Below are 21,721 nucleotides of genomic sequence, written 5' to 3'. Positions count from 1 at the left end.
CCCAAACGGGCCGACTGGGGACGCCGTCGAGATTTCGCTTCAAACTTCGCCATCTCCACGAGACCTCCTGTTGCTTTCACACCCCCAAGCCGGCCATCTCATCAGCGCCTTTACTCAACTCACCACGCTGATCGACTTTTTGTCTCGTCAAGATGGTAAGTTCTACTTGCCTTTTCAATGGACTCCACGATGCCCCTCGATATCAGTCACGCTCAACTACGATCGCCTTCTCGCTGTGCACCCTCGCTGTCGTCACGACTGCCCGTCGACGGGGCATCATGAAAAATTCCTTCAACACACCAGAAGACATATCACTAACATGCTGTTCATTAGGTTCTCGCGGTCGACCTTCTCAACCCCACCCCTCAGGCTGAGGCCCGCAAGCACAAGCTGAAGGTATGATGCCGTCGAATCTGAATATCCAAGGTCCTCGATAACTAATGCTGGAATCAACAGCAACTTGTGCCTGGCCCCCGTTCCTTCTTCATGGACGTCAAGTGCCCCGGCTGCTTCAACATCACCACCGTCTTCTCCCACGCCCAGACCGTCGTCGTCTGCTCCGGCTGCTCTACCGTCCTCTGCCAGCCCACCGGTGGCAAGGCCCGCCTTACTGAGGGCTGCTCTTTCCGCAGAAAGTAAACGTCTCGACAACGGAGTTGGACGATGACGATTGCAACGCGGCGTTTTTCGATGATGGATTAATACAATTTTTTTGAGAAAGCACATCAGATAGAAGATGGAATCCTCGCCATTCGCGAGAAACCCCTTACCACTCATGGGCAATGAGAAAAATGTTTCTACAACTTCGAATCACCGTTGAATACCAAAAAGCGTTTTCTTCACATTGAGGGGAGTTCCGGATATCTGGTACTTGATCGGTCCACACTCTGTCAATTTATTGCTTTGTTTCCCGTCAAAAACCAGTTTCTTCTCTCCTTTTTGTGCTTTATGCTTTTTCTGTTGTACATCGTTGCCTCGACGAGCGTACTGGGTTTCGCGCACTATGGGATGTCACAGCGGGCACACTCGCCTGGGCTCTTTTTCCATTTGAAGCGAGTTTCGGATGCCAGAAGGCATAGGGGCGACCAAACTTCGCTGGCGAAGATGAATGAGCACTTCACTGGCTTTGTGCTCATCGGTGGACCGAAACCTACCCTACGGTCCTGTTCAGTAACCGTTAGGTGCCGAACTTGATTCGTAAGGAACTCGCTGTGACTCCTAGGTGCAGTAGCAAATGTACACCTATATGCAAATCACCCTTGCAAACGTACCTGTAGCTCGTAGTATCCACCCAGTAGTCAAATACCCAGTCTGCCCTACCCTGTTGCCCCATTATCCGATCTTACCCTTGACTTTACATCTTGGGCGTCCGGGGCCCCGGCTCCACCTTTTTGAGCGATCACGTACAGAGTTGGTAAACAAGGATGCCCATATTCATGAGTAACTAGATGACCTAGGCTCTATCAGCACGTCATCTCGATTGTGCCTTGTTAAACTGTGCTCTCATCAATTCCTGTCTGTTGTTAGCACCTAATAGATGATGCCCACTATACCATCGACGCCCATAATCAAGGCCATAATTCTCTGACAGAATAGAGCTATATGGAAGTAGACAATTCTCACCTAGTAGAGTTCTTGTTTACAATGTGTTACATTTGGCAGTTGATCTCGTGCTTTGACACCCTCAGGTGGACCGTGGGCTATGATGTCGAGCGGCAGGGTCTTTTATCTTATCACCCGCGGCCCAAATCAAGACAAAATTGAATCATCCCGTCGCATGTTTTGACTCGAAGCCCCTCACCAAGTCCTTTCCTACTTTCTTTTTCTACTCTATCTACCTCTGTCCTTTCCATTTTTTCCTCATAGAATATCCTACATCGAGATACACCATCAAGATGGCAACCCGCCCTCCCCTCAAACTCCTCATGCTCCACGGCTACACACAATCCGGCCCCCTCTTCCACGCCAAATCCCGCGCACTGATAAAACACATAACCAAGGCCTTCCCCCTGCACGAAATCGCCGCTATATATCCCACCGGTCCACTCCGTCTCAATCCCGCTGATATACCAGGCTACGAACCAAGCCAGGACACTAACGAGGACACCGAAATCGAAGCATACGGGTGGTACAGACGGAGCAACACCGCGGAGCCACCGCTCTACGTTGGACTCGAAGACGGACTAGACTGTATCGCGAAAGTCCTCGGCGAGGAGGGGCCCTTCGATGGCGTAATAGGGTTCTCGCAGGGCGCTGCTATGGCTGCTATGGTTGTTTCGTTGCTGGAGGGTGACAAACGGAGGGAATCGTTCGCGAAATTCGCGCCCTCTTCGTCCTCAAGTGAGGGGGTAGAAGGGTTCGCTTATCCGTCCTCATTTGCGAAGCTCAATCACCCGGCTATGAAATTCGCGCTTTGCTATAGTGGGTTTCGCTCGCCGGGGGATCGGTATCGAGCGTTCTATGAGAGTCCGGCTATTCAGACGCCGATATTGCATGTTCTTGGTTCGTTGGATGCGGTTGTGGACGAGAGTAGGAGTCGATCGTTGGTGGATGCTTGTGTTGGTGATTCTGAGGGTGAGGGGAAGGTTATTTGGCATCCTGGTGGTCACTTTTTGCCGAGCCAGAGGCCTTATTTGGATGCTGCGGTTAGGTTTATTACGGAGTGTTTGGAGGGTGGGAAGGGAAAGGATAAGAAGGATGAAGAGGGGGATGTGAATGATATGGACTTGCCGTTTTAGAGTAAATGGGTGGATGTCTAGATTTGTCTGTTGCTTGGCTTTATAGATGATTAGATACCTTAGTTAAATGGTTAGATTCTTGTTTCAGTCAATGGATATGATCATGCGGATGATATCAATTCTACTATTGTATAATTACACCCGATACATGTTTTCCACTTTCTCTTCTCCAACTTAACGAGCCTTGGACTTCTTCTTGGTCGGAAGGATACGTGCCATCATCTCCTCCTTGGTGATGAGATGGTCGATACGCTCCAACAAGCCGAGCAGGCTCTTCATGTCGCTGCTCCACTCGTTCAACACGTCGTCCGCATCGCGAGGCTTGGAGAAGTTGACCACCCGCGCAGGTCGGTCGATCTTAGCGTAGATAGTCTTTGACGTGACGAGTTCACTGATGTACTTCTCCGTCTCCTCCTCAGTCAGGTCCAGCAATTGGGTCAGACGACCCATCTGAATGCGGGTGTAGTACTTCGCCACGACTCGCACATTGTGCTCAATGACGCGCTTGCGGAGGTCTTGCCATCTTCGGTATGGCTGGTCATCCGCGGACTGGCTAGGTTTGGGCTTGAAGACGTCGGTGTTGCAGAGATGCGGGCCGAATTGGTCCGCAACAATGGGCCAGCGCATGAGTTCGGGAACCGTAAAAAACTTGACAAGGCGAGCTTCGACAGCAACGACAGATAGCCTCGAGTCTTGTTGAATGCGGTGCAGGAGGTCGGACTGTTCGTTGTCGTATGGCGACAGGACAATGTAGTATACAATGCGCGCGAGGACCTGAAAATTAGCATCACTCCAAAAATATAGATGATGGACGTACTGCTTTCAGTTGCTCAGGGTTCTCCTGTACTGAATCTGTGTCAAGCACCTCGCGGTAGTGTTTGCAAACATCCAGGTACTTGTAGTCGTGGTTGGCAAGGATAATCTGTTGTTCGTAGTAGCGAAGCTTCAAGTCTGTGACGTCGTCATCGACCTCCATAGGAGGCTCATCGGGACCGCGGGTCTTTTCTCTCTCTTCGGCTTCCTTCTTGAGCTTCTCAATCTCCTCGGGGCTCTTCTTCGGCTTGCGAGAGAAATATCGCTTGTTGATCTTGCGGCTGAGGACGGTAGCCTGCGTCCAGTCTCCACGTTCAATGCAGAGCGCAACTTGTTCGAGAATGAATTCGGTCTTTTCCCGTCTCGTCATCGATCCAAAAGTCTCGACCTGGAGTTCGCAGAGGGTATCGGCGGCGGCGTTCAAGTCACCTTGAGACTTCTTAATTTGAGACAAAATGCGAGTGACGCGAGCTCGTTCAACTTCAACGAAGATCTACCAAGGTCGATATTAGACGTGTGACAATAGCTTGTGGAGTGCGTTCCTAACCTTTCCCTCTGTGACAGTTCGGAGAGTCTGGATGACCGAAAGCTTCGTATCCAAGTTCGGCGTGTCATCCAAGAATTTCATAACCGTCTGCACCATCCGCGTGATGGCTTGTTTGAGCTGGCCATGTTTCTTCGAGAGGAGGAGAATCTGGTCATTGAGGAGATTCCAGTCGCCCTTGTTCTTGCTGATTGTGACGATGGTAACGAGTAAACGAGATGTGGTAGGTAGATCGTTTGACTATTGGCCACGAATTAGAATTACGGTGACTGGAATACAATGGTGACGCTGTGGTCATACCTGTCTTGCTTGCTTCTCCAATACCAAGAGTTTGTCAATCGCACCTTGCACGTCGGTCTGGAAAATTAGCCAGAGTTCGCTCCCATAATCAAGAGCCGTACCTTTGCCAGCTGCTCTGCCTCCGGAATAAGCTTGTCAGCATCCTTGGAGAAGTCCTTCTCCGCCTTCAAGAGCCCGTCGGACATGATGGAAGGCGCTGGTTTGTGACGGAATCGACGGTAGTGAACTAAAAGACGAAAGGATTACTATATTATGGTAGTGAAGAGACGTGCGAGACCCTCCAAAGAGTTATGGACGTGATGGGGAGTGAGGATGGAGAGATGATGAGGTATGATTGCATTGGAGCTTGCGGCGTCAGTCGAGCTGCCTGGCCGAAGCTCTCAGCCACGTGACCATGCCGTTGTCGTAGCCAAAACACCAGGAACAGGACATCTCCTGCGCCAACCAGCAACCACCCAACAAGTGTACATTATCTAGTTCTCTAGCTGCACAAGGCATAAGATTCTCTGAGATGACTGCCTAACCGTCATTGCTGCATGATCTGCCGAGTACGTTATGTACAAAACTCACTCATACGTCGTCCCTGCCTGAAGCGCCATCCACTGTCTTGTTTCAGACGATATTGAAACGCTTTGATATGGAAACAAAGCGCTCCATTTCAAGTGTCTCTCGAAATCTCCACGGCATCTGGACAATGTCTCCTATTGCTGCGTTTCGTTCTCCTCCACGGAGATCTGGGCCCTTATTCTGGCCTGATATTGCAGGCATCACATTATCTAATCGGCTCCGATCACGCAATCGGCTTAACTGCATCGAGCGGAAGAATGTATAATATCTACAGAGACGAGGGCAAGAGTCCACAATAAACGGTGCCAATTTCGACTGGATTTGCTGTTCTGAAAGCCTGAACATTTGGATCTTCTAATACCCCGCGATAGGCTTATCGACAGCCCATCATCAGGAATAAGAATTGAAAACGCCTTCGAAGATCGTCCGTTATCTCGATTTGCCTCCCGACCAATTGGCGTCCACTTATTTCCGCGGAGCACTGGATCGGTTTGAAGATATAACTGCTCAGAACGCCGAACTGTACAATTGACCATCGCCTTGAGATTTCACTGAAACAGGCACCGAAACCTTCTGAAATCGCTCATAGAACCGTCAAACGGGTTTTGGTAGCACCATGAAGGATGCCTCATCGGGAAGCGCAGCTTCGATTCCGTTGCTGGCTTCTATGAATGCAGACTCTCAAGTGCATCTGATTATCGGATCGAACTCTCTTGCGGCCGCGAGGTGTACGAAGAGCTTGCAAGCCGGCGCAAGACTGGTAATAATTGCGCCCGAGTCTGAAAGCCTGCAATATACTCTCACGGCGCATATTGAAGATGGCTCTGCGCAATGGGCTCGGAGAGAGTTTCAGGACGAAGATTTGACCAGCCTAGGGCGAGAAGAAGTCGATCATGTTGTGGACATGGTGTTTATCACATTTGGTGGTTCTAGTTCTCAGAGTATGTACCAACAGCCTTCGAAGGCTACGATTTTTCTAACAGCTCCCAGACTCTCACATTTCCAAGCTATGCCAGCGTCTGCGCATCCCCGTAAACGTCTCAGATGCGCCAGATCTCTGCACTTTTAGCTTACTTTCGACATACTCAGACGGTCCCCTTCACGTTGGAATTACGACCTCTGGACGGGGCTGCAAACTCGCCTCACGATTGAAGAGGGAGATATCAGCTACGCTTCCTCCAAATCTTGGCAACGCCATTGATAGGCTTGGAACGATGCGAAAGCGTCTCTGGGAAGAAGACTTTGCTGCAGGGCTGTGCGATGGGGGATTTGACGTTGACGAAGACGACTCTACCGGGCAAAAGCATACTTTCAACAATTTAGTGACGGAAGACGACGTTAATGCTGCCAAAACGCGGCGCATGCGTTGGCTCTCCCAGATTTGCGAATACTGGCCACTTCGCAAACTTGCCGCCATCACCGATTCAGATATCGACAGCATTCTCCAAGAGTACAGCTCGGGGAATATGAAGACCAATGATGTGAATGGTACTGAGTTGCCTGTTGCTCAAGGCAAGATCATCCTTGCCGGATCAGGCCCAGGACATCCAGACCTGCTCACTCGGGCAACATTCAAAGCCATACAAGATGCCGACATCATACTGGCAGACAAGCTCGTACCCGCACCCGTTTTGGAATTGATTCCACGGAGAACGGAGGTCCACATTGCGCGCAAGTTCCCTGGCAACGCTGACCAGGCTCAAGAGGAGTTTCTACGCATGGGCCTGGCTGCACTCAAGAAAGGTCTTCGAGTGCTCCGCTTGAAGCAGGGAGACCCATACCTCTACGGACGGGGAGGAGAAGAGCTCGAGTTCTTCCGCGCCGAAGGTTTTACGCCTATTGTATTACCCGGGATCACTAGCGCTTTGAGCGCTCCATTATTCGCAGAGATCCCTGCAACTCACCGAGGGGTGTCAGACCAAGTACTGATATGTACAGGCACTGGCAGGAAAGGTGCAGCACCTGAGCCCCCAACCTATGTGCCGACACAGACGGTGGTCTTCTTGATGGCACTTCATCGACTCTCTGCTCTTATCGAGTCTCTTACAACGGCGCCCACAGAAGAAGGCGCAAGACCACGAACAATCTGGCCGAAAGAAACCCCTTGCGCAATTATTGAGCGTGCTTCTTGCAGTGATCAACGGGTGATTCGCTCGACCCTCAAACATGTCTGTCAAGCATTTGAGGCAGAGGGATCTCGGCCACCCGGGTTGCTTGTGGTTGGAGCCAGTTGCCACGTTCTTCACAAACCGGGTGACCAAAAATGGATCGTTGAAGAAGGGTTCCGAGATTTGGATGATTTGCGAAGCACGGTTGAGATACCGGTCAACAATGAAACGGCCTAGATTCATGACGACATGCGAGATGTTTGACGGAGTTAAATGATACCCATATAGACTTATATAGACTTGGAATATCAATTGTCGTATTTGATATCGCTTTTGAAACATTCATCACGAAAGATAACTACCTATGAACTTTCGCGTGTATCCCAAGTAGGACTAGAAACTAGTCACGGGCCCCGCTTCCTGCGCCAAGCCTGGTGCCTTTCTGTCCTCTCGCCGACTTCCAACTTTCCATCTTCAACCATCAATCTCATCAAACAATCTAGACTGAACATCCATCATGTCGTCAAACGCGCCCCAGGCCGCAAAGTCATCTGCGAAGCCCGGCGTCTATTTACACAATGGACAGATCCTCCAAGCGTAAGCAGAGCCGCATTTATCCCACCAACGCCGATCACTAATGCCGTCGTTTATCCACAGTCCTCCCGTTTCCGTTCAGATAAGACGCTTCATGGAGAGTATCTATCTTTTCCTCGGCCTCTACTTTACCAGTTTCTTCGCGGTATGCTCAAGAGCCCCCATCTTCTATGCTGCCTAGTTATCCACCGTGCAGAGCAGGGCGCTGACTATTCGCCTTCTAGCTTGACCCATACGCTGCCGCCCAAGTCTCGCCATTCAACATAACTAGAGCCGGTAACAAGGATAACACAAGATCTCGTTGGGGTGGATTTGGAGCCCCGCGCGGTGGTGGTGGTGGCGGTCCTGACGGCGGCGGCGGCGGCTTTGGATCTTTCGGCTCAGGGAAGTTCGGGCGGGTCGATGATGTTCAAGGGTCATGCAAGGGCAGTTGCTGCTGAGGTGCCAACGGAATATCTGGCATGAAGTATTGCGGTTGGTACGCGCGCATGCTATGGACAGCGGCTTGCATTGTGGTTCTGCGTTGGTAACGCTCTACCGCAGATTCTACTGAAGAGGGAGAAGCAAATCTTTAAGGTCATGTTTACTTTATTGTTATTATACCACTTTCAAATCCTTTTAATTGATGTGATTCTGTGTTTGATTTGTGTACTATTGTCCATCTGAGAAATCAGCATCTCGACCAGTATGAATGAATTGCATTTTTCATAACTGACCGCAGCACTTGGTGACAACGGCATTATCCTCAATGCATTTAATTGAAGGTATCCTGAGTATCTGGTATTTTACAAGATCCGGGTCTTTTAGATCTCAAAATATCACGTGGGATACTCCACGTTCTCCGCACAATGAGGGGCTTGGTGGGCTGTCATGCAACTTCTGTTTACTTTCTCCTCCAGGACCCTGAAGATCCCAAAAATACTCAATATTACACAATGTCTACTCCCCAGACAAGCGCCGAATGGGAGAACCTGATCTTCCAGATCAAGGACTCCCTGCCCCAAACAATCCCCGAAGAACAAGCCCCAACACCATCCCAAGTCAACCGCACAATTGACCACACCCAGCTCGCACTTGCAGCAACACCAGAGCAAATCACCGAACTATGCGCTCGAGCCTCAACATACCAATTCGCGACCGTCTGTGTGCGTCTGAACTACGTTGAGCAAGCCGTTAAGGAACTCCGCTCTTCCCCAGACGTAGGCGTCGCCTGCGTCGTCGGTTTCCACGAAGGCATGTACGAGACCTCCGAGAAGGAAGACGAAGCGCGCAAGGCCGTTGCAACAGGCGCCACAGAACTCGACATGGTCCTAAAATACCCACTGCTCAAAATCAAGCAATACGCCGAGGTCTACGAGGATATTCTAGCCGTGCGCAACGCAGCACCAGCACCAACCGGCCTGAAAGTCATCCTCGAGACATCGCAGCTATCGCGGGACGAGATCATTGCCGGCTCCGTCCTTTCATGCATTGCTGGTGCGGACTTCATCAAGACGAGTACGGGGTTCAATGGGGCTGGTGCGAGCGTTGAGAATGTGGCGCTCATGTATGCGGTTGCGAAGGCTGTGGGGAAGGGGACGAAGGTTAAGGCTAGTGGTGGTGTGCGGTCTGCGGCGGACTGTGTCAAGATGTTGAGGGCTGGAGCGGAGCGTATTGGGGCTAGTTCGGGGGTGAAGATTGTGCAGGAAGTGCAAGGGGGTAAGGTGCAGAAGACTGGTGAGAGTGGAGGATATTAGATAACCTTCTCCATGGTTTAGCTGCAGTTTCCTATTCTGTACACAATTGCATGCGCACTCGCAAATAGAAGAACAATCGGCTTGCGGTCTGCCTAGAATCGTATCTGGATTGTTGGCTGTTGACTGTTGGCTGTGGAGGTCTCAGCAATGGTGAAACGGCTCTGGAATGTACAAGCCTGTTAGTCTACATGTGTCGGTAGCTGTACCCGGGGCCGACAATATGACCTCTCATGACAAGTTGCTGCGTAAATCTATAAACATCATGTCTTATTATCTAGTCATATACAAGAACAGTGCTTCTTTGAGCTCTATAACATGACCCAAACTTTTAGCCCATTGCGCCGTAAAATGTTACCCAGACCCAGGTATCATGCTGAGACTTCTGAAACATGCCAGACGCTCCTCAACATACAAGAAAGTAAGATCACATGAACAAGAGGTTTTGAAGGACCCCATATTCAGAAGTCAATGTCATTGTTCGTCACTGCTTTGATCAGTGCCGCTCGTCTCTGAATCTTCTTCAATTCCCATCCGACGAAGCACGTTGTCACCGTTCTTTCCCTTCTTCTCTGCCGCGAACCATGCTTCTCGTCGTCTTGTCGCGCGTTCCTCCTTGCGTGCCTGCCGCCGAACCTTGTCCCTCCGTGATTGCTCCTGCTTCTCGTTGAGCTCGCTGATGTGGTTGTGGAGGTTGACGAGCTCCGAGCGGAGTTTTGTGATCTCGTCGGTGGTAGTCCGTCTCGCTACATCACTAACTGAAGCCTTCTGCTTGAGTGTCGCAATCTCAGCCTCCAACTCAGCGATCTGAGAATCCTTGGCCGGGTTATCGATGTCCATTGCTAGGTCCATTGAAGGGGCAGACGCCGTATTCGAACCCGGCTGACCCACAGAAGCTAGTTCTGCTAGGCCTTTCTCTAGCATAGACGTAGGGAATGACGAATGGGAAAAGGCCTCCATGAACCAATCTGGTCCTGCTGTCGTTTCGGAAGATGGGCGCAGGAGATGTGTGCTGAATTCGTAGTCCGCAGGAACGGCACCTGCAGCATGCGTATTTTCTGAAAGAGTATGGTCGTATCGTGGCTTGACTATTGTGTGAGCCACTCTCTTGAGATTAGCGGCCTGCTGATGCAGACCGTCGAGAGGTAGCATGATGATATTTGTGACTGGATGCGTAAAGTCTGCCACTGTCGAAGCGTACTTCCGTCTCCCAACATTCCAAGAATAAACTTTGCCATTCTCATGGCCTGATAGTAAGGTCATGCCATCGTAAGAGAGCGTGAGCGCATGCGCTGCGCCGCTATCAGCAGAAGGAGGTAGCCAGCGATCTTCAGATGGGGCTTGTGCCGGGGTAGCTTGTAATGATGCGTCGTGAAGAGGATGTTGAACAGATTGTTGGTTATAGAAGTCCACTGACTGAACGCTGCCATCTTCATAGCCGGCATAGAACGCTCTGTCCACGGGATCTAGAGTAAGGGAAGCCGCGCTGGCAGGCAAGAGGAAGTTTCTTAGTATACGGCCAGTCCTATAATCCCAGGCAATCGCGGTGTTATCTTGGGCTGCAGAGACCGCGAAATTGTATCTTCCAGTACTGTGCCCCACTGTAATTGCGGTAATGGCCGCTCGGTGGTTCGAAAAGGTGCGGATAGGAGAATTCGGGGGTTGTCGATCGCGCCCTGACGAAGGCTTTGTGAAGGACAGAAGGTCAACTAATGACCATACATGGATACTGGCATCTGATGAACCGGAAAGGACGAAGTTCGAGCTGGGATCAACCACGACGGTTGTAACCGGGCGTAGATGAGAAGCGGTAGTAGCAACTTGACGTCCTGTGCAGACCTTTTCATTGTCAGCGCAGATCACACAGGCCTAAATAATTGACTTACCTCCCACAGAATCAAACGCCCACCTTCCGTGCCTAGCACCACGATATCACCATTCTTCGATCCGGCAACCGCAATGCTGCGAATGCGCTCAGGGAACGGGACCGTAGCTTCTTGGTTCCCCTTCTCTCTGCTGTACACATGCAAGATTGCTTTTTCTGACTGCGCAGCAAAGACATGCGAAGCACTGACAGCTAGGCAATTCGGCGCAGTTGAACTCTTTTTGAGGGTGGATCGTAAGGTCGCAGACGGCTGCAGCTCATGGAAGCAAATCCCAACATCCCGGAGCGATGCGGATGCAGGTGTTTTCGCAGACGCCAGGGTCGACGCGACGAAGCATTCTGAAAGCATGACGAGCGGAATGAGCTCGTAAGTCCAGCTGTTCGCAATGGTTGAAGCCCGTTCGATCCATTATCTTTTTTTTTGCTCTGCGATAAGAAGTTTGCACTGTTTGCATAGATCGTGCAAGTCACGTGCTTATGTCTAAAGTAACGGACCCGGTGAGACACCGGGACAAACACTAGCAATGAACATCCTCCGATGAACAACCCTGGGGAAGGGAATACCCTAGATTCCTGGAACCTACCTCCTTAGGACCCTAGTCTGTTTGACTATATTGCTGGACTATGCGAATTAACGTTCAAACTACTCTGCACCGCTGCTAACAATGGACAGCCCTCTCCAGGAACTCGAGATGGATTAAGAAATTGGGCGCCGCTCGAGGAAATTCGAGTCTGTTAATATCAGCGGCCCAATTTGCCTCCGCCACAGCCCTGGAATTCCCGCACATGCTGCTAAGATGAATCGCCCTCCCCAAGCATGGGCACTATGCAACTGCACCCACAGCAACCGAAGCAAGGGGTGCCTACTAGGGGCTGCACCTTTTGATTACCTGGTGCAACAGCTCTATTGATTCAGGCACATCGTGACGTTCTGCTCAATGATCTCTATAGGGGTCTCTCGTTTGATTCGCTCGCTTTCTGCATGTCTCATTCCTACTGCGATGACGCTATGCATTGTCCCTGAGGACCTCTCACCCACGTTTCTCTGCGAGTGTTTGCCCCAATAATCTAGGATCCCTGGGGAATTACTGAATCTCACCTCTCTCTGGAATGCAAGGACTGGGGCAAGTGGCCCTTCCTGCTTCGCTCTTGTTCCAGAGTGCCTATGGAAGGGGGCTATGAACATGCCCGATGTCTGGCTTTCTGTCACCGCAAGGCCCTCAAGGGGTGTTTGGCAAATTGGACCACTTCATAGTATAAGGTCTCTTTGGCCGCATCTACGCCCGTTTTAGCCCGTAAATTCTCATTCTGGTTCCTCTGCTTACTGATCAACTGCACTTGATTTACTGCTATTGACTTACTACCATTGTCCTAGCACGCTGCCTTTCACAATTATGTCCTCAATGGACTATGATAACGCCAGTTCGTATGGTAGGCCTTATTATGGCCACCAGCGGCATCATACCGTGACCGCGAGCCCGGTCCCGGCATATGTCAACAGAAGCGTACCGACTTATAGTCTAACAGGTCAGGAACAAACGTCTCGTCCTCATCCAGCTTCCCCTCGATACTCTCCCAATGTCCAGCCATGGAAGAGACAGCAGCCGCAAAATAATCTCTCCTTTATTCGGTCGACGTCTCCGCGACTCGAAGAGCCTGAGTACACTATTTCACAACCCAAGCGCCCTGCAGACCGCAGTGCGGCCTGTATATCACCTTTTCGCTCAGTACGCAAGATGAAAGAGCCGTTTCAACTTCGCCTTCCATCGTCTCCATCCCTTGAAGCAAGCCAGGCTGCTACAAGGGATTCGCGCCTAGTTTCTCAGCCGTCAGAAATTCGGACATTGCGCCCTTGGAGGTCAGACCAGAACCTCATGGTATCGAGCTTAGAGACATTCGGTCTTCTCCCAAGCCCTCCCATCTCCGACCTGCAGCAGTCCCAACCTTCGCCCGCCTCTACATACTTCTCATCGAAACCTGGATCCGAGATTGGACACGATGAAGAAGCGGAAGATTGCACATGTATTCCCGAGAGCGCACCTTGCCACCGCTGCACTCCGCAAACTCCTGCAACCGATGTATCAGTTGAAGATCATCAGACAGAGGCCACTAGTGTTCACATGGCGCATTCACACTTTGTGCGACAGTGTGAGCTAGGAAATGAGCAGTTCATCCCTCCAGCGGCCAATTCTGAATGTTTGTCACCACCTACAACCAGTTCAAGTCCAGACTCTATGGAAAAGAGAAACTTTTCCGGATTATCCAACGGAACACAGAGGAGTCGATCAGGCACAGTCTCAAGCCAGAGCAGTTGGGTTCCAAGTAGCCTCTCATATTGTGAGACTTGGCTTCAAGGCGCACCCATAGACTCTCCAGGAATTGAAGCTGGCAAGTCGATCGTCACTAATCGGCGGAAATTCCAAATTGTTCAACAGAGCCCGGATTGGAAGCGCGAGCAAATTGATGCTGTAAGTCTCTTTGTCTCTTCTGCAACTCATATATTAACATAAGATAGGTTCTTGCTGTCAAAAGCAAGGCAAAGCCGAAGCTGGTTGATATATCCAGACAGTCTTCACCAGCAACGAGCTACTCGCTCCCTACACCACCACCACCTACACATACAATACCTGCCACACCCGATCATAGCCTACCAGAGATATCAGCGTTTAGCCCTGAAACACCTCTGGAATCCAGCGACGGCAGGTATTCCGCAAAACGCATGTCCCATAGAAACCGTGGAAGCACGGACTTGTACAAGGACTCGATTTCGACAATATCAGAAAACCCCGACGAAACAGCCATCCCTGAGCAAGCAGCCGAACAAAGAAACAGCCCGGACTTGCAGGAAGAGCCAGATTCCACCTCTATGGTACCTCGGTCACCCGATATACAGAAACCCCGTGATCCTTCGAGGAAATTAGACAAAGAGGAGCTTGAAAAGTGGTGGGACCATGAATGGACAGTTGATCAACTCGAACACTCTGTCAAAGATTTCCCGCAAAATATGCTCCGACTGACTTCTCCGGTCATCATGTTTCTACGGCGTAACCATGAACGCGCTTTGCTACGCCCATTCCGCAACATATTCCCGAACGCACCTCAGTCCTTGCTCGACAGCCTCTGCGCCGTGTTGATTGCGAAGAACTATCTCATGTTTTTACCGTCACTCAGCCGCAGAACTGTCAACCTACCAGCGCGTGCACAACTATCCAAACTCGACACTGTACCGGAAAAAGCCACATCGATTCTTGGTATGAAATTCGCACAGCCTTCGCCTTCGCGCATTCGGGATCAGGTTCTTGGTTCCAGAAGCAGCAAACTCCACGAAGACCTCGATCAAATTGTGGACAATCTACTATTCACAATCCGCGGTCCCCCCAACGAGGAGTTGAAGTCGGCTGTGCTTGTTCTAATGCAGGTCCTGGAGGCCAAGGCATAAACATTCTTTACCTCAATTCTCCCTCAACTACTGTCTTTCTTTTGGTCGCTTTTACCGTTGTTTACTCCAGCGTTCCATTCAATTAGACTAGGGCTCTTGCCACTCTCTCAGCTATCTTTCACATGTGACTCACCCCTCCAATCTCTCATTTTTCTTTTCTTATATTTCATACCTACCGGCTTCTGGTGAAGTCTCTCTCACATGGTGGTCGACAAGCCATAGTTTTGGCCATTTGCAAGCGAAATTGAACTTCAGAAGCGATAATAGATTGACAACAAATCAAATTAATTCCATGCTATATGACCAGCTTATGTCCCCCTTTAGTCAAAGAGTAGAGCTAGACCAATTAGTAGGAGGCCGAGGTAACTAACTAGATCCAAGGGTCGCTGCCTCAGGCATGATTACCTAACACGGGCTAGCCGGGATCCGAATCAACTCATCTGCGGCGGTTTCCCGCGGAATTCAAAGTTCTTGCAACAACGCTCAACATCGCAGGTCTATCACCATGGCTGCTGCTACGAACCGATTCAGAGCTCTGTTCTCGTCTCCAAGGGTTGCCGCCACACAATCCACGAGCATTCCCTATCTCAGCTACCGTGGCTACGCAACTACAGATACCTCATCCGCCACCGGCGGAGCTACAGCACCAACAGGCAAGAGACGGACAACATTCACAGACAAGCTCAACGCCGGACCTTCCTTTGGCGACTTTGTCTCCGGTGGAAGCGACAATGCCCCCCTCGACCCCAACGAAGCATTTGCCCTCAAAACAGCCCTCGTCGGTCCCGCCGGCCGCAAGAAGGAAATGACCCGGCTACCGTCATGGCTGAAGACGCCGATTCCCGATTCAAAGAACTACCAACGTCTAAAGAAGGATCTTCGAGGCCTGAACCTGAATACTGTCTGCGAGGAAGCTCGGTGTCCCAATATCTCGGATTGCTGGGGTGGTAGCGACAAGGCTGCTGCTACTGCGACGATCATGCTTATGGGTGACACTTGCACGCGCGGTTGCCGATTCTGCAGTGTCAAAACCAATCGCGCGCCTGCGCCGCTCGACCCGCACGAGCCGGAGAATACAGCGGAAGCTCTTTCAAGATGGGGTCTGGGATATGTGGTGCTGACGAGCGTTGACCGTGACGACCTCGTCGACGGTGGCGCTCGCCACTTCGCGGAGACAGTCATCAAGATCAAGCAAAAGGCTCCCAACATTCTGGTCGAGTGCTTGACTGGTGACTACAGAGGTGATCTGGAGATGGTCGGCATCATGGCTCGATCCGGACTGGATGTTTATGCGCACAACGTCGAGACCACCGAAGCCATGACGCCGTTTGTTCGTGATCGCCGGGCTACTTTCCAGCAGTCAATTCGTGTCCTCGATGCCGCCAAGAAGGCTCAGCCATCACTTATCACAAAGACATCACTTATGCTTGGTCTCGGAGAGACTGAGGAGCAGCTCTGGGATGCCCTCCGGCAATTACGGGCTGTCAACGTTGACGTCGTCACATTCGGTCAGTACATGCGCCCAACGAAGCGACACATGGCCGTGCACGAGTACGTGACTCCGGATCAGTTCGAGCTCTGGCGTCAGCGTGCGCTCGGTATGGGCTTCCTCTACTGTGCCTCTGGTCCTCTGGTTCGGAGTAGTTACAAGGCTGGTGAGGCTTTCATCGAGAACGTCCTCAAGAAGAGACGGGCCGGTACTCCGGAGCAGCCTGCTGCAGACAGCACAATCACCGAGGCTACGCGGTAGTATCCCGTTATGTGTTTAATTCTTTCAACATCTTCCGGCGCAGGGTTCAACAATTGGTTGTGGTCATGAGAAGTTCATTTGAGGCGTCCTGTATCCGATATTATTTTATCTTCAACACAAAGCCATTCTAGATCAAGGGTATAATTTTCCTTTAAATATTGATACACTATCAAAGAGCATTTCCATCTTTCATTTATATAGCAGGTCATGATATTCATTCGACTAGATTGCATATGTACGCCCACCCCACCTAGGTATCCCTATCCCCCGTTACACCTACGTTCACTCCACACGGGTTTGATGTTTGCGCCCCGCGATCAGTAAGAAAAGAATAAGCCAAATCCAGTACGACCCGCCAGTAGATAAATAGATAGATAAGTCAGAAAGAAAGTAAAGAGACCTGCTCCTGACATGATACGACACGACAAAAAGGTCCTAGAAGCCCCACCCAGCCATGTTTCGCATGGTTTAAGCAGTAAGTTCCAGAATCTCCTCGTCATTGAACCCAAGCAGGTACAGAACATCGACTAGGCTTTCGCCGTTGATGCGCGTGGGGGCTTCGAGCTGGACCTTGCTCTTGGCGCGCCATGCCACTCCGAGGCCAGCGGCGTGAAGCATGAGTAGGTCGTTGGCGCCGTCGCCGACGGCAACGGTTTGCGCGATGTCGATGGAGTACTCGGCTGCGATGGACTGGAGGAGAGAGCGTTTCTGTTCTGCGTTGATGATTGGGTGGGTTGGGACGAGGTTGCCTGTTAGGGTTTGCGAGGCGGGGTCGACCTCGAGCTGTGATTGTTAGTTAGCAAGGGACGGCATGTCGAATGTTTCAGTACTAGCGATGGGAGGGGACGTACGTGATTGGCAAAGGCATGATCAATGCCCAGTTCAGCAGCCAGCCATTCGGCGAGTGGTTGGAACCCTCCACTCGCGACGACCAACCTGCAGCCAAGCTTCTTGAGAGCTTTGCATAGCTCCCGCGCGCCAGGGGCGATAGTGATGACGGACTTCAATTTCTCAAAGACGTCCGCGGGCACTCCCTTTAGTAGACTGACACGTTCTTTTAAAGAAGCGGAGAAGTCTAGCTCGCCGTTCATGGCTCGTTCCGTAATTTCCTGCGCCAACGTTAGACTGGTGCTTCAGCGCGGATAGCAAAGTACCTACAGAAACTTCCTTCTCAACGCCGATGAACTTCGCAATCTCGTCAATCACCTCGTTCTTAATCAGGGTGCTGTCCATGTCGAAAACGACCAAACGCTTGTGTCTGCGGAAAGCGCTCTCCTTTTGTAAGACAACTTCGACATTCCACTCCCGCTCAAAGCGCCATAAGCTTTCATGCTTGCGGAGATCCGCAAAGCTAAGATAGTCCGGGTTCGGAGGAGGAGAAAATGTGACTTCAACAACGCGTGGGTGCTCCTGGGTATCAAGGCAGCGGTGGGAAGTGTTCATACGCTGGTACGGGATTGGCAGAGACTCGATGATTTGAAGGAAATTGGTCAAGCACAGCTGCGATACGTATGGCCCGTACAAATGATCTAAAGGTTCGGGTTCGGGCGCCGGAGGCTCGCGCGGGAGCTTCTCGATATCAACAGTAGGGGCCGAGCCGACGGGAACCATGGGGTGAGGTAGTTTATCCCCAGGTCGCGCATTGGGGGAGGAATCGGGGTGGAGGTGAGGGTGCACCGGATTGGCAGACTTGTAGTATATCGTCGCGACTAGTTTGGGAGTACCCTTGGGAAGTAGACCCTCTCGGTGATGGAAGATACTGTGGATGATGCCACTGTCGGTCACCTTCTTGGGATCCGGTTGGATGGGATTGGAGGCGCGAGGAACCGGCGCCGGAGAGGGCTCGCTGGCATTGCCGAGTACATTGCCTATTGTCTGGGTGATGGCGGTCGGAGCAGGAGGCTTGTATTGCTGGTGATCGTGGATGAAGGAACTGCTGGAGAAGTTCTGTCGCAAGACAGGGCGGGCAGGACGAGCTCCCGCGGGGTTGGGCTCTGACATGTCGGAGCAGGAGATGCAGGATGAGTGCGGGGAGAAGATGGAGCGACAAAGAGACAGATCACACAAGGTCCGCAGGGATCAACGGTGCCCGCCCGTGAGGAGAGATTTTCCCTCAGATAGCGCGGAGACGAGATGCAGACAACAGGGCCTCGAATCTCTCTTGGTTGTTTCGAACTCTGCTCCAGATTGACGAAGCCTGCTCTGATCTACGGCACGTGGTACGTACTCTTCTGCCTCAGGCCGCCAGACAGACAGGCACCCCTTGTCCTCTTTTTACGTAATGCCCCGCGTGACTGACCGCCCGGCAGAACGGCCCAAGCCGACCCAACGTTCATGCAAACTCAAGAGTGGGGAGACCCTCAAGCCGAACTTCCAGAAGCCTTTGAGCCTGAGGACTCGAATTCGCCATCGCGAGCACACAAGCTACGCTATGACATATGATGATGAAACAAGAGATCGATGTGCAAGATCTACTCGGCAGCTATCATGCTGACATGAAGTTCCTGATGTTTGTCCTGTTTTCTAGCTCTTTCGTCACGGATAGCTAATATCGACGACTTCCCCAGGTCGTCTTCGAGATACAGAGTATTACTGGCCCCGGCATGGGGATGCATCAATGCAAACAATTTATAATCAATGCTTACGATGTGCCAGACACCGTACTATCTCCGAGGGGAATTCTCCAACCTTCCAGGAGCACGTCAGATCGGATGGATTTATCATCAGCCCTGGTAAATTCGGCTGGCAAAGCCCGGTTCCGGTTGGCCACAGAGACCCAAAGTGCAAGTATTGCGTGATTTCTTGCGGAGATTAGAGGATCAAAATTTTCAGGGTCAGCCCGCTTTCGGAAGGCGGTAACTTGCGATGTCGTGCTCAAGGCCGGCAAAATGGACCGGCATGTACGGGACTATGAGGGCCAGAGGCAGCAGAGAAAGGCGTCTCCAGGGCGGATGATGTCGTGATTGCCCCTGTCCGCTCGCTTCTCTATATCAGAGGGGTCAAAGGCACTTCTCTTGGTTCTTACACCACTCTGCTTCCTTTGCCACACCCATATACCACCATCACACCCATCTACACCTAAACCTAGGGCTGTACAAGACGCAATGCCAGCTAAGATGGAATCCACCTACCCCTCCGACAGTGAGACTGCCGACATGAGAGACTCTGGCTATGTCAGCGGTGGATCAAGTGAAGAATATCTGCCCGAAATTGTCTTCACAAAGCCTCATTTGCAATTCCTCAACCGTCAACTTCAATTCCTCGAACCTCAAGGTTGGTTTCTCATATCCCTTCTGTTTTGACTGTCTCTAACCCTCTGCAGATGTTCTCAGATGGTGTGTCACATCGCTCCCTCACTTGTTCCAGACCACCGCGTTCGGTCTCACAGGTCTGGTGATCATGGACATGCTCTCCAAGCTGTCCATTCCTCGCCCCCAAATGGTCAACCTCATCTTCCTCGACACTCTTCACCACTTCCCTGAAACCCTCGAACTCGTCGACAACGTCCGAAAGAGGTACCCGCTTCAGCACATCCACGTCTACAAGCCTCAAGGCGTTGACTCTGAGGCTGAGTTCGCCAAGAAGCACGGCGACCGCCTCTGGGAAAAAGATGACCAAATGTACGACTGGGTTGCCAAGGTTGAGCCCGCTCAACGCGCCTACCGTGAGCTCAACGTTCACGCCGTCTTGACTGGACGTCGACGCAGCCAGGGAGGCAAGCGAGGAGACATGGACATTATTGAAGTTGACGAGGCTGGTCTCATCAAGATCAACCCCCTCGCCAACTGGACCTTCGACCAGGTCAAGCAATACGTCAAGGAGAACGACATTCCATACAACGTTCTTCTTGACCGGGGCTACAAGAGCATTGGTGACTACCACTCAACATCCCCCGTCAAAGAGAACGAAGATGAGCGTTCAGGCCGCTGGAAGGGTCAGGCCAAGACCGAGTGCGGTATTCACAACCCTCGGTCCAAGTATGCTCAGTACTTGATGGACATGGAGCGCAAGCGACAAGAGGAAGCTCTGTCCCAAGCCCTGCAAAACCAGCTCTCCACTGCTCAATGAGCAAAAGTCTGATTTGTCAATTGCATCTCCCTGGCGTTATTGTTTGGTTGTCTAGCGAGTTTACCCCGGTCATTGTCTCTCTTCCATCGGCGCTCTACGGAATTACGCCGTCATGATTTCGATTTTCAACACTTTTGATACTTTTGGCGACCCAAAAGCATTTTCATGCCAATCCTACTTCCATTGGAAGATTGTACAGACGGATTGAGCGGAGTTTTATATGGACAATTGATCCAGCATTATAATGAATAGCATGATAGAAATGATAGAACTCTCTACAAAGCCTGTGTTCGATTCTTTTCCACCCACCGTAGCACGCAATCTGTGCCCTCGTCAAAGTAAGTGGGGCAACCCATTTCCACGGACAAGGCAACTAAATTTGCGCGAAACATCCTAGTTTCGCAAGCCAGGTAGGCTAAAAGCATAGAAGGGATTTCTCCATATCATCTCTTGCCCGAATCCGGGGTCTCAAAAGCCGTGAAGGGTCCAATGGCATGTAAAGGTAGAGACAGTTGACCGTAATCAACACCAGCAACCCCGAACCCTCATGATGTGAATGTGACTCACGCCAACAACCGTCAAAGAGCACGTCAGCAATCTCTCAAATGCCGCATATACCCTCGTAGGGCTACCCTGCATACTCCAGTCATTTCTCCACCACTAACAGCCCATCAAGGTCTGACAATCTGACCGCCAGAGCTTGTCATGACCAAACAACGACGCCCCCAAATTCGTAAGGCTCGGCGGAGCTGTCGTGATCACAGCGATCAGCTGACTGATCTGTCTAGAGGTATCCTTATTGCGAGATCTCCAAGATCGGTGTCGCTAGGCTGAGGCTAAGTCGTTTAACGTTGCGGGATTGAAGGTGTGACTTTGGAGTGGGATGGCGACATCGATGGTTGGATCGGGCGGGGTTGGTTTGGTTCGTTTGGCTTGGTGAAAGATCTAATCTTATCGATCTTATCACTTGGCATTGCAATCGGGCATGGGCGCATGGGGGTGGTTCGGTGGAAGGTTGGGGTTGAACTTGAGCGGTTGGCCATTACGTTGTGGACTTGGTTTGTTATGTTTTGGGATGGGACCCGCTCTTGTTGCTTGTGTTGGAATAAGTTATGGCTTCGAGAACCGTGGAAGAAGGCCTCCACATATAGGGTTGCCTTGAGCTATGGGCTGCTGTCTTGA

At 51.2% G+C, this 21,721-nt stretch overlaps 10 protein-coding genes across 10 annotated transcripts; 7 read left to right on the top strand and 3 right to left on the bottom strand.

The window, feature by feature from the left end:
* Window positions 1-37: 37 nt before the first annotated feature.
* BDV14DRAFT_164130 (40S ribosomal protein eS27) lies at window positions 38-1,253 on the top strand. Its single transcript, XM_073767135.1, has 3 exons — window positions 38-155; window positions 334-396; window positions 457-1,253. Exons 1-3 carry the CDS (start codon window positions 153-155, stop codon window positions 637-639), a joined length of 249 nt encoding a protein of 82 aa, XP_073632995.1. The 5' UTR covers window positions 38-152; the 3' UTR covers window positions 640-1,253.
* A 166-nt stretch (window positions 1,254-1,419) lies between these two features.
* BDV14DRAFT_67668 (alpha/beta hydrolase) lies at window positions 1,420-2,856 on the top strand. Its single transcript, XM_073777273.1, has one exon. The coding sequence runs from the start codon at window positions 1,896-1,898 to the stop codon at window positions 2,736-2,738; it is 843 nt and encodes a 280-aa protein (XP_073632994.1). The 5' UTR covers window positions 1,420-1,895; the 3' UTR covers window positions 2,739-2,856.
* A 56-nt stretch (window positions 2,857-2,912) lies between these two features.
* On the bottom strand, window positions 2,913-4,580 carry BDV14DRAFT_186977 (proteasome regulatory particle lid subunit RPN5; the record flags this gene model as incomplete). Its single annotated transcript, XM_073770900.1, has 5 exons — window positions 2,913-3,512; window positions 3,556-4,044; window positions 4,099-4,335; window positions 4,396-4,452; window positions 4,497-4,580. The coding sequence occupies 5 exons, from the start codon at window positions 4,578-4,580 to the stop codon at window positions 2,913-2,915; spliced, it is 1,467 nt and encodes a 488-aa protein (XP_073632993.1).
* A 998-nt stretch (window positions 4,581-5,578) lies between these two features.
* On the top strand, window positions 5,579-8,104 carry BDV14DRAFT_186976 (putative siroheme synthase; the record flags this gene model as incomplete). Its single annotated transcript, XM_073770899.1, has 5 exons — window positions 5,579-5,903; window positions 5,953-7,274; window positions 7,609-7,667; window positions 7,728-7,809; window positions 7,889-8,104. The coding sequence occupies 5 exons, from the start codon at window positions 5,579-5,581 to the stop codon at window positions 8,102-8,104; spliced, it is 2,004 nt and encodes a 667-aa protein (XP_073632992.1).
* Window positions 8,105-8,432: 328 nt separating this feature from the next.
* On the top strand, window positions 8,433-9,642 carry BDV14DRAFT_164123 (2-deoxyribose-5-phosphate aldolase). Its single transcript, XM_073767134.1, has one exon. It carries the CDS (start codon window positions 8,513-8,515, stop codon window positions 9,398-9,400), a length of 888 nt encoding a protein of 295 aa, XP_073632991.1. The 5' UTR covers window positions 8,433-8,512; the 3' UTR covers window positions 9,401-9,642.
* BDV14DRAFT_164122 (putative ribosomal assembly complex component Ipi3) lies at window positions 9,643-11,666 on the bottom strand. Its single transcript, XM_073767133.1, has 2 exons — window positions 11,284-11,666; window positions 9,643-11,236 (listed from the first exon to the last, which is right to left on the bottom strand). The coding sequence occupies exons 1-2, from the start codon at window positions 11,629-11,631 to the stop codon at window positions 9,872-9,874; spliced, it is 1,713 nt and encodes a 570-aa protein (XP_073632990.1). The 5' UTR covers window positions 11,632-11,666; the 3' UTR covers window positions 9,643-9,871.
* Window positions 11,667-12,676: 1,010 nt separating this feature from the next.
* Window positions 12,677-14,721, top strand: BDV14DRAFT_195564 (uncharacterized protein; the record flags this gene model as incomplete). Its single annotated transcript, XM_073772251.1, has 2 exons — window positions 12,677-13,750; window positions 13,798-14,721. 2 exons carry the CDS (start codon window positions 12,677-12,679, stop codon window positions 14,719-14,721), a joined length of 1,998 nt encoding a protein of 665 aa, XP_073632989.1.
* Window positions 14,722-15,177: 456 nt separating this feature from the next.
* BDV14DRAFT_164120 (lipoate synthase) lies at window positions 15,178-16,649 on the top strand. Its single transcript, XM_073767132.1, has one exon. The coding sequence runs from the start codon at window positions 15,227-15,229 to the stop codon at window positions 16,469-16,471; it is 1,245 nt and encodes a 414-aa protein (XP_073632988.1). The 5' UTR covers window positions 15,178-15,226; the 3' UTR covers window positions 16,472-16,649.
* A 121-nt stretch (window positions 16,650-16,770) lies between these two features.
* BDV14DRAFT_67639 (phosphoserine phosphatase SerB) lies at window positions 16,771-18,612 on the bottom strand. Its single transcript, XM_073777272.1, has 3 exons — window positions 17,630-18,612; window positions 17,323-17,580; window positions 16,771-17,254 (listed from the first exon to the last, which is right to left on the bottom strand). The coding sequence occupies exons 1-3, from the start codon at window positions 18,470-18,472 to the stop codon at window positions 16,940-16,942; spliced, it is 1,416 nt and encodes a 471-aa protein (XP_073632987.1). The 5' UTR covers window positions 18,473-18,612; the 3' UTR covers window positions 16,771-16,939.
* Window positions 18,613-19,299: 687 nt separating this feature from the next.
* met16 (phosphoadenylyl-sulfate reductase (thioredoxin)) lies at window positions 19,300-20,848 on the top strand. Its single transcript, XM_073777271.1, has 2 exons — window positions 19,300-19,744; window positions 19,794-20,848. Exons 1-2 carry the CDS (start codon window positions 19,576-19,578, stop codon window positions 20,537-20,539), a joined length of 915 nt encoding a protein of 304 aa, XP_073632986.1. The 5' UTR covers window positions 19,300-19,575; the 3' UTR covers window positions 20,540-20,848.
* The last annotated feature ends 873 nt before the right edge of the window (window positions 20,849-21,721 follow it).

The sequence above is a fragment of the Aspergillus stella-maris genome, assembly GCF_047715825.1.
Source record: "Aspergillus stella-maris strain CBS 113639 unplaced genomic scaffold BDV14scaffold_3, whole genome shotgun sequence".
NCBI lineage: Eukaryota > Fungi > Ascomycota > Eurotiomycetes > Eurotiales > Aspergillaceae > Aspergillus > Aspergillus stella-maris.
This window is presented reverse-complemented; position numbering and strand designations above follow the sequence as displayed.

Coding starts and splice junctions, on each gene's coding strand:
- BDV14DRAFT_164130 (XM_073767135.1), top strand. Junction 397..456: donor CCCGCAAGCACAAGCTGAAG/GTATGATGCCGT, acceptor TGGAATCAACAG/CAACTTGTGCCTGGCCCCCG.
- BDV14DRAFT_67668 (XM_073777273.1), top strand. CDS start 1,896: ATGGCAACCCGCCCTCCCCTCAAACTCCTCATGCTCCACGGCTACACA.
- BDV14DRAFT_164123 (XM_073767134.1), top strand. CDS start 8,513: ATGAGGGGCTTGGTGGGCTGTCATGCAACTTCTGTTTACTTTCTCCTC.
- BDV14DRAFT_164122 (XM_073767133.1), bottom strand. CDS start 11,631: ATGCTTTCAGAATGCTTCGTCGCGTCGACCCTGGCGTCTGCGAAAACA. Junction 11,237..11,283: donor GGCGTTTGATTCTGTGGGAG/GTAAGTCAATTA, acceptor GACAATGAAAAG/GTCTGCACAGGACGTCAAGT.
- BDV14DRAFT_164120 (XM_073767132.1), top strand. CDS start 15,227: ATGGCTGCTGCTACGAACCGATTCAGAGCTCTGTTCTCGTCTCCAAGG.
- BDV14DRAFT_67639 (XM_073777272.1), bottom strand. CDS start 18,472: ATGTCAGAGCCCAACCCCGCGGGAGCTCGTCCTGCCCGCCCTGTCTTG. Junction 17,581..17,629: donor GCGTTGAGAAGGAAGTTTCT/GTAGGTACTTTG, acceptor ACGTTGGCGCAG/GAAATTACGGAACGAGCCAT. Junction 17,255..17,322: donor ATCATGCCTTTGCCAATCAC/GTACGTCCCCTC, acceptor TAACAATCACAG/CTCGAGGTCGACCCCGCCTC.
- met16 (XM_073777271.1), top strand. CDS start 19,576: ATGCCAGCTAAGATGGAATCCACCTACCCCTCCGACAGTGAGACTGCC. Junction 19,745..19,793: donor TCAATTCCTCGAACCTCAAG/GTTGGTTTCTCA, acceptor AACCCTCTGCAG/ATGTTCTCAGATGGTGTGTC.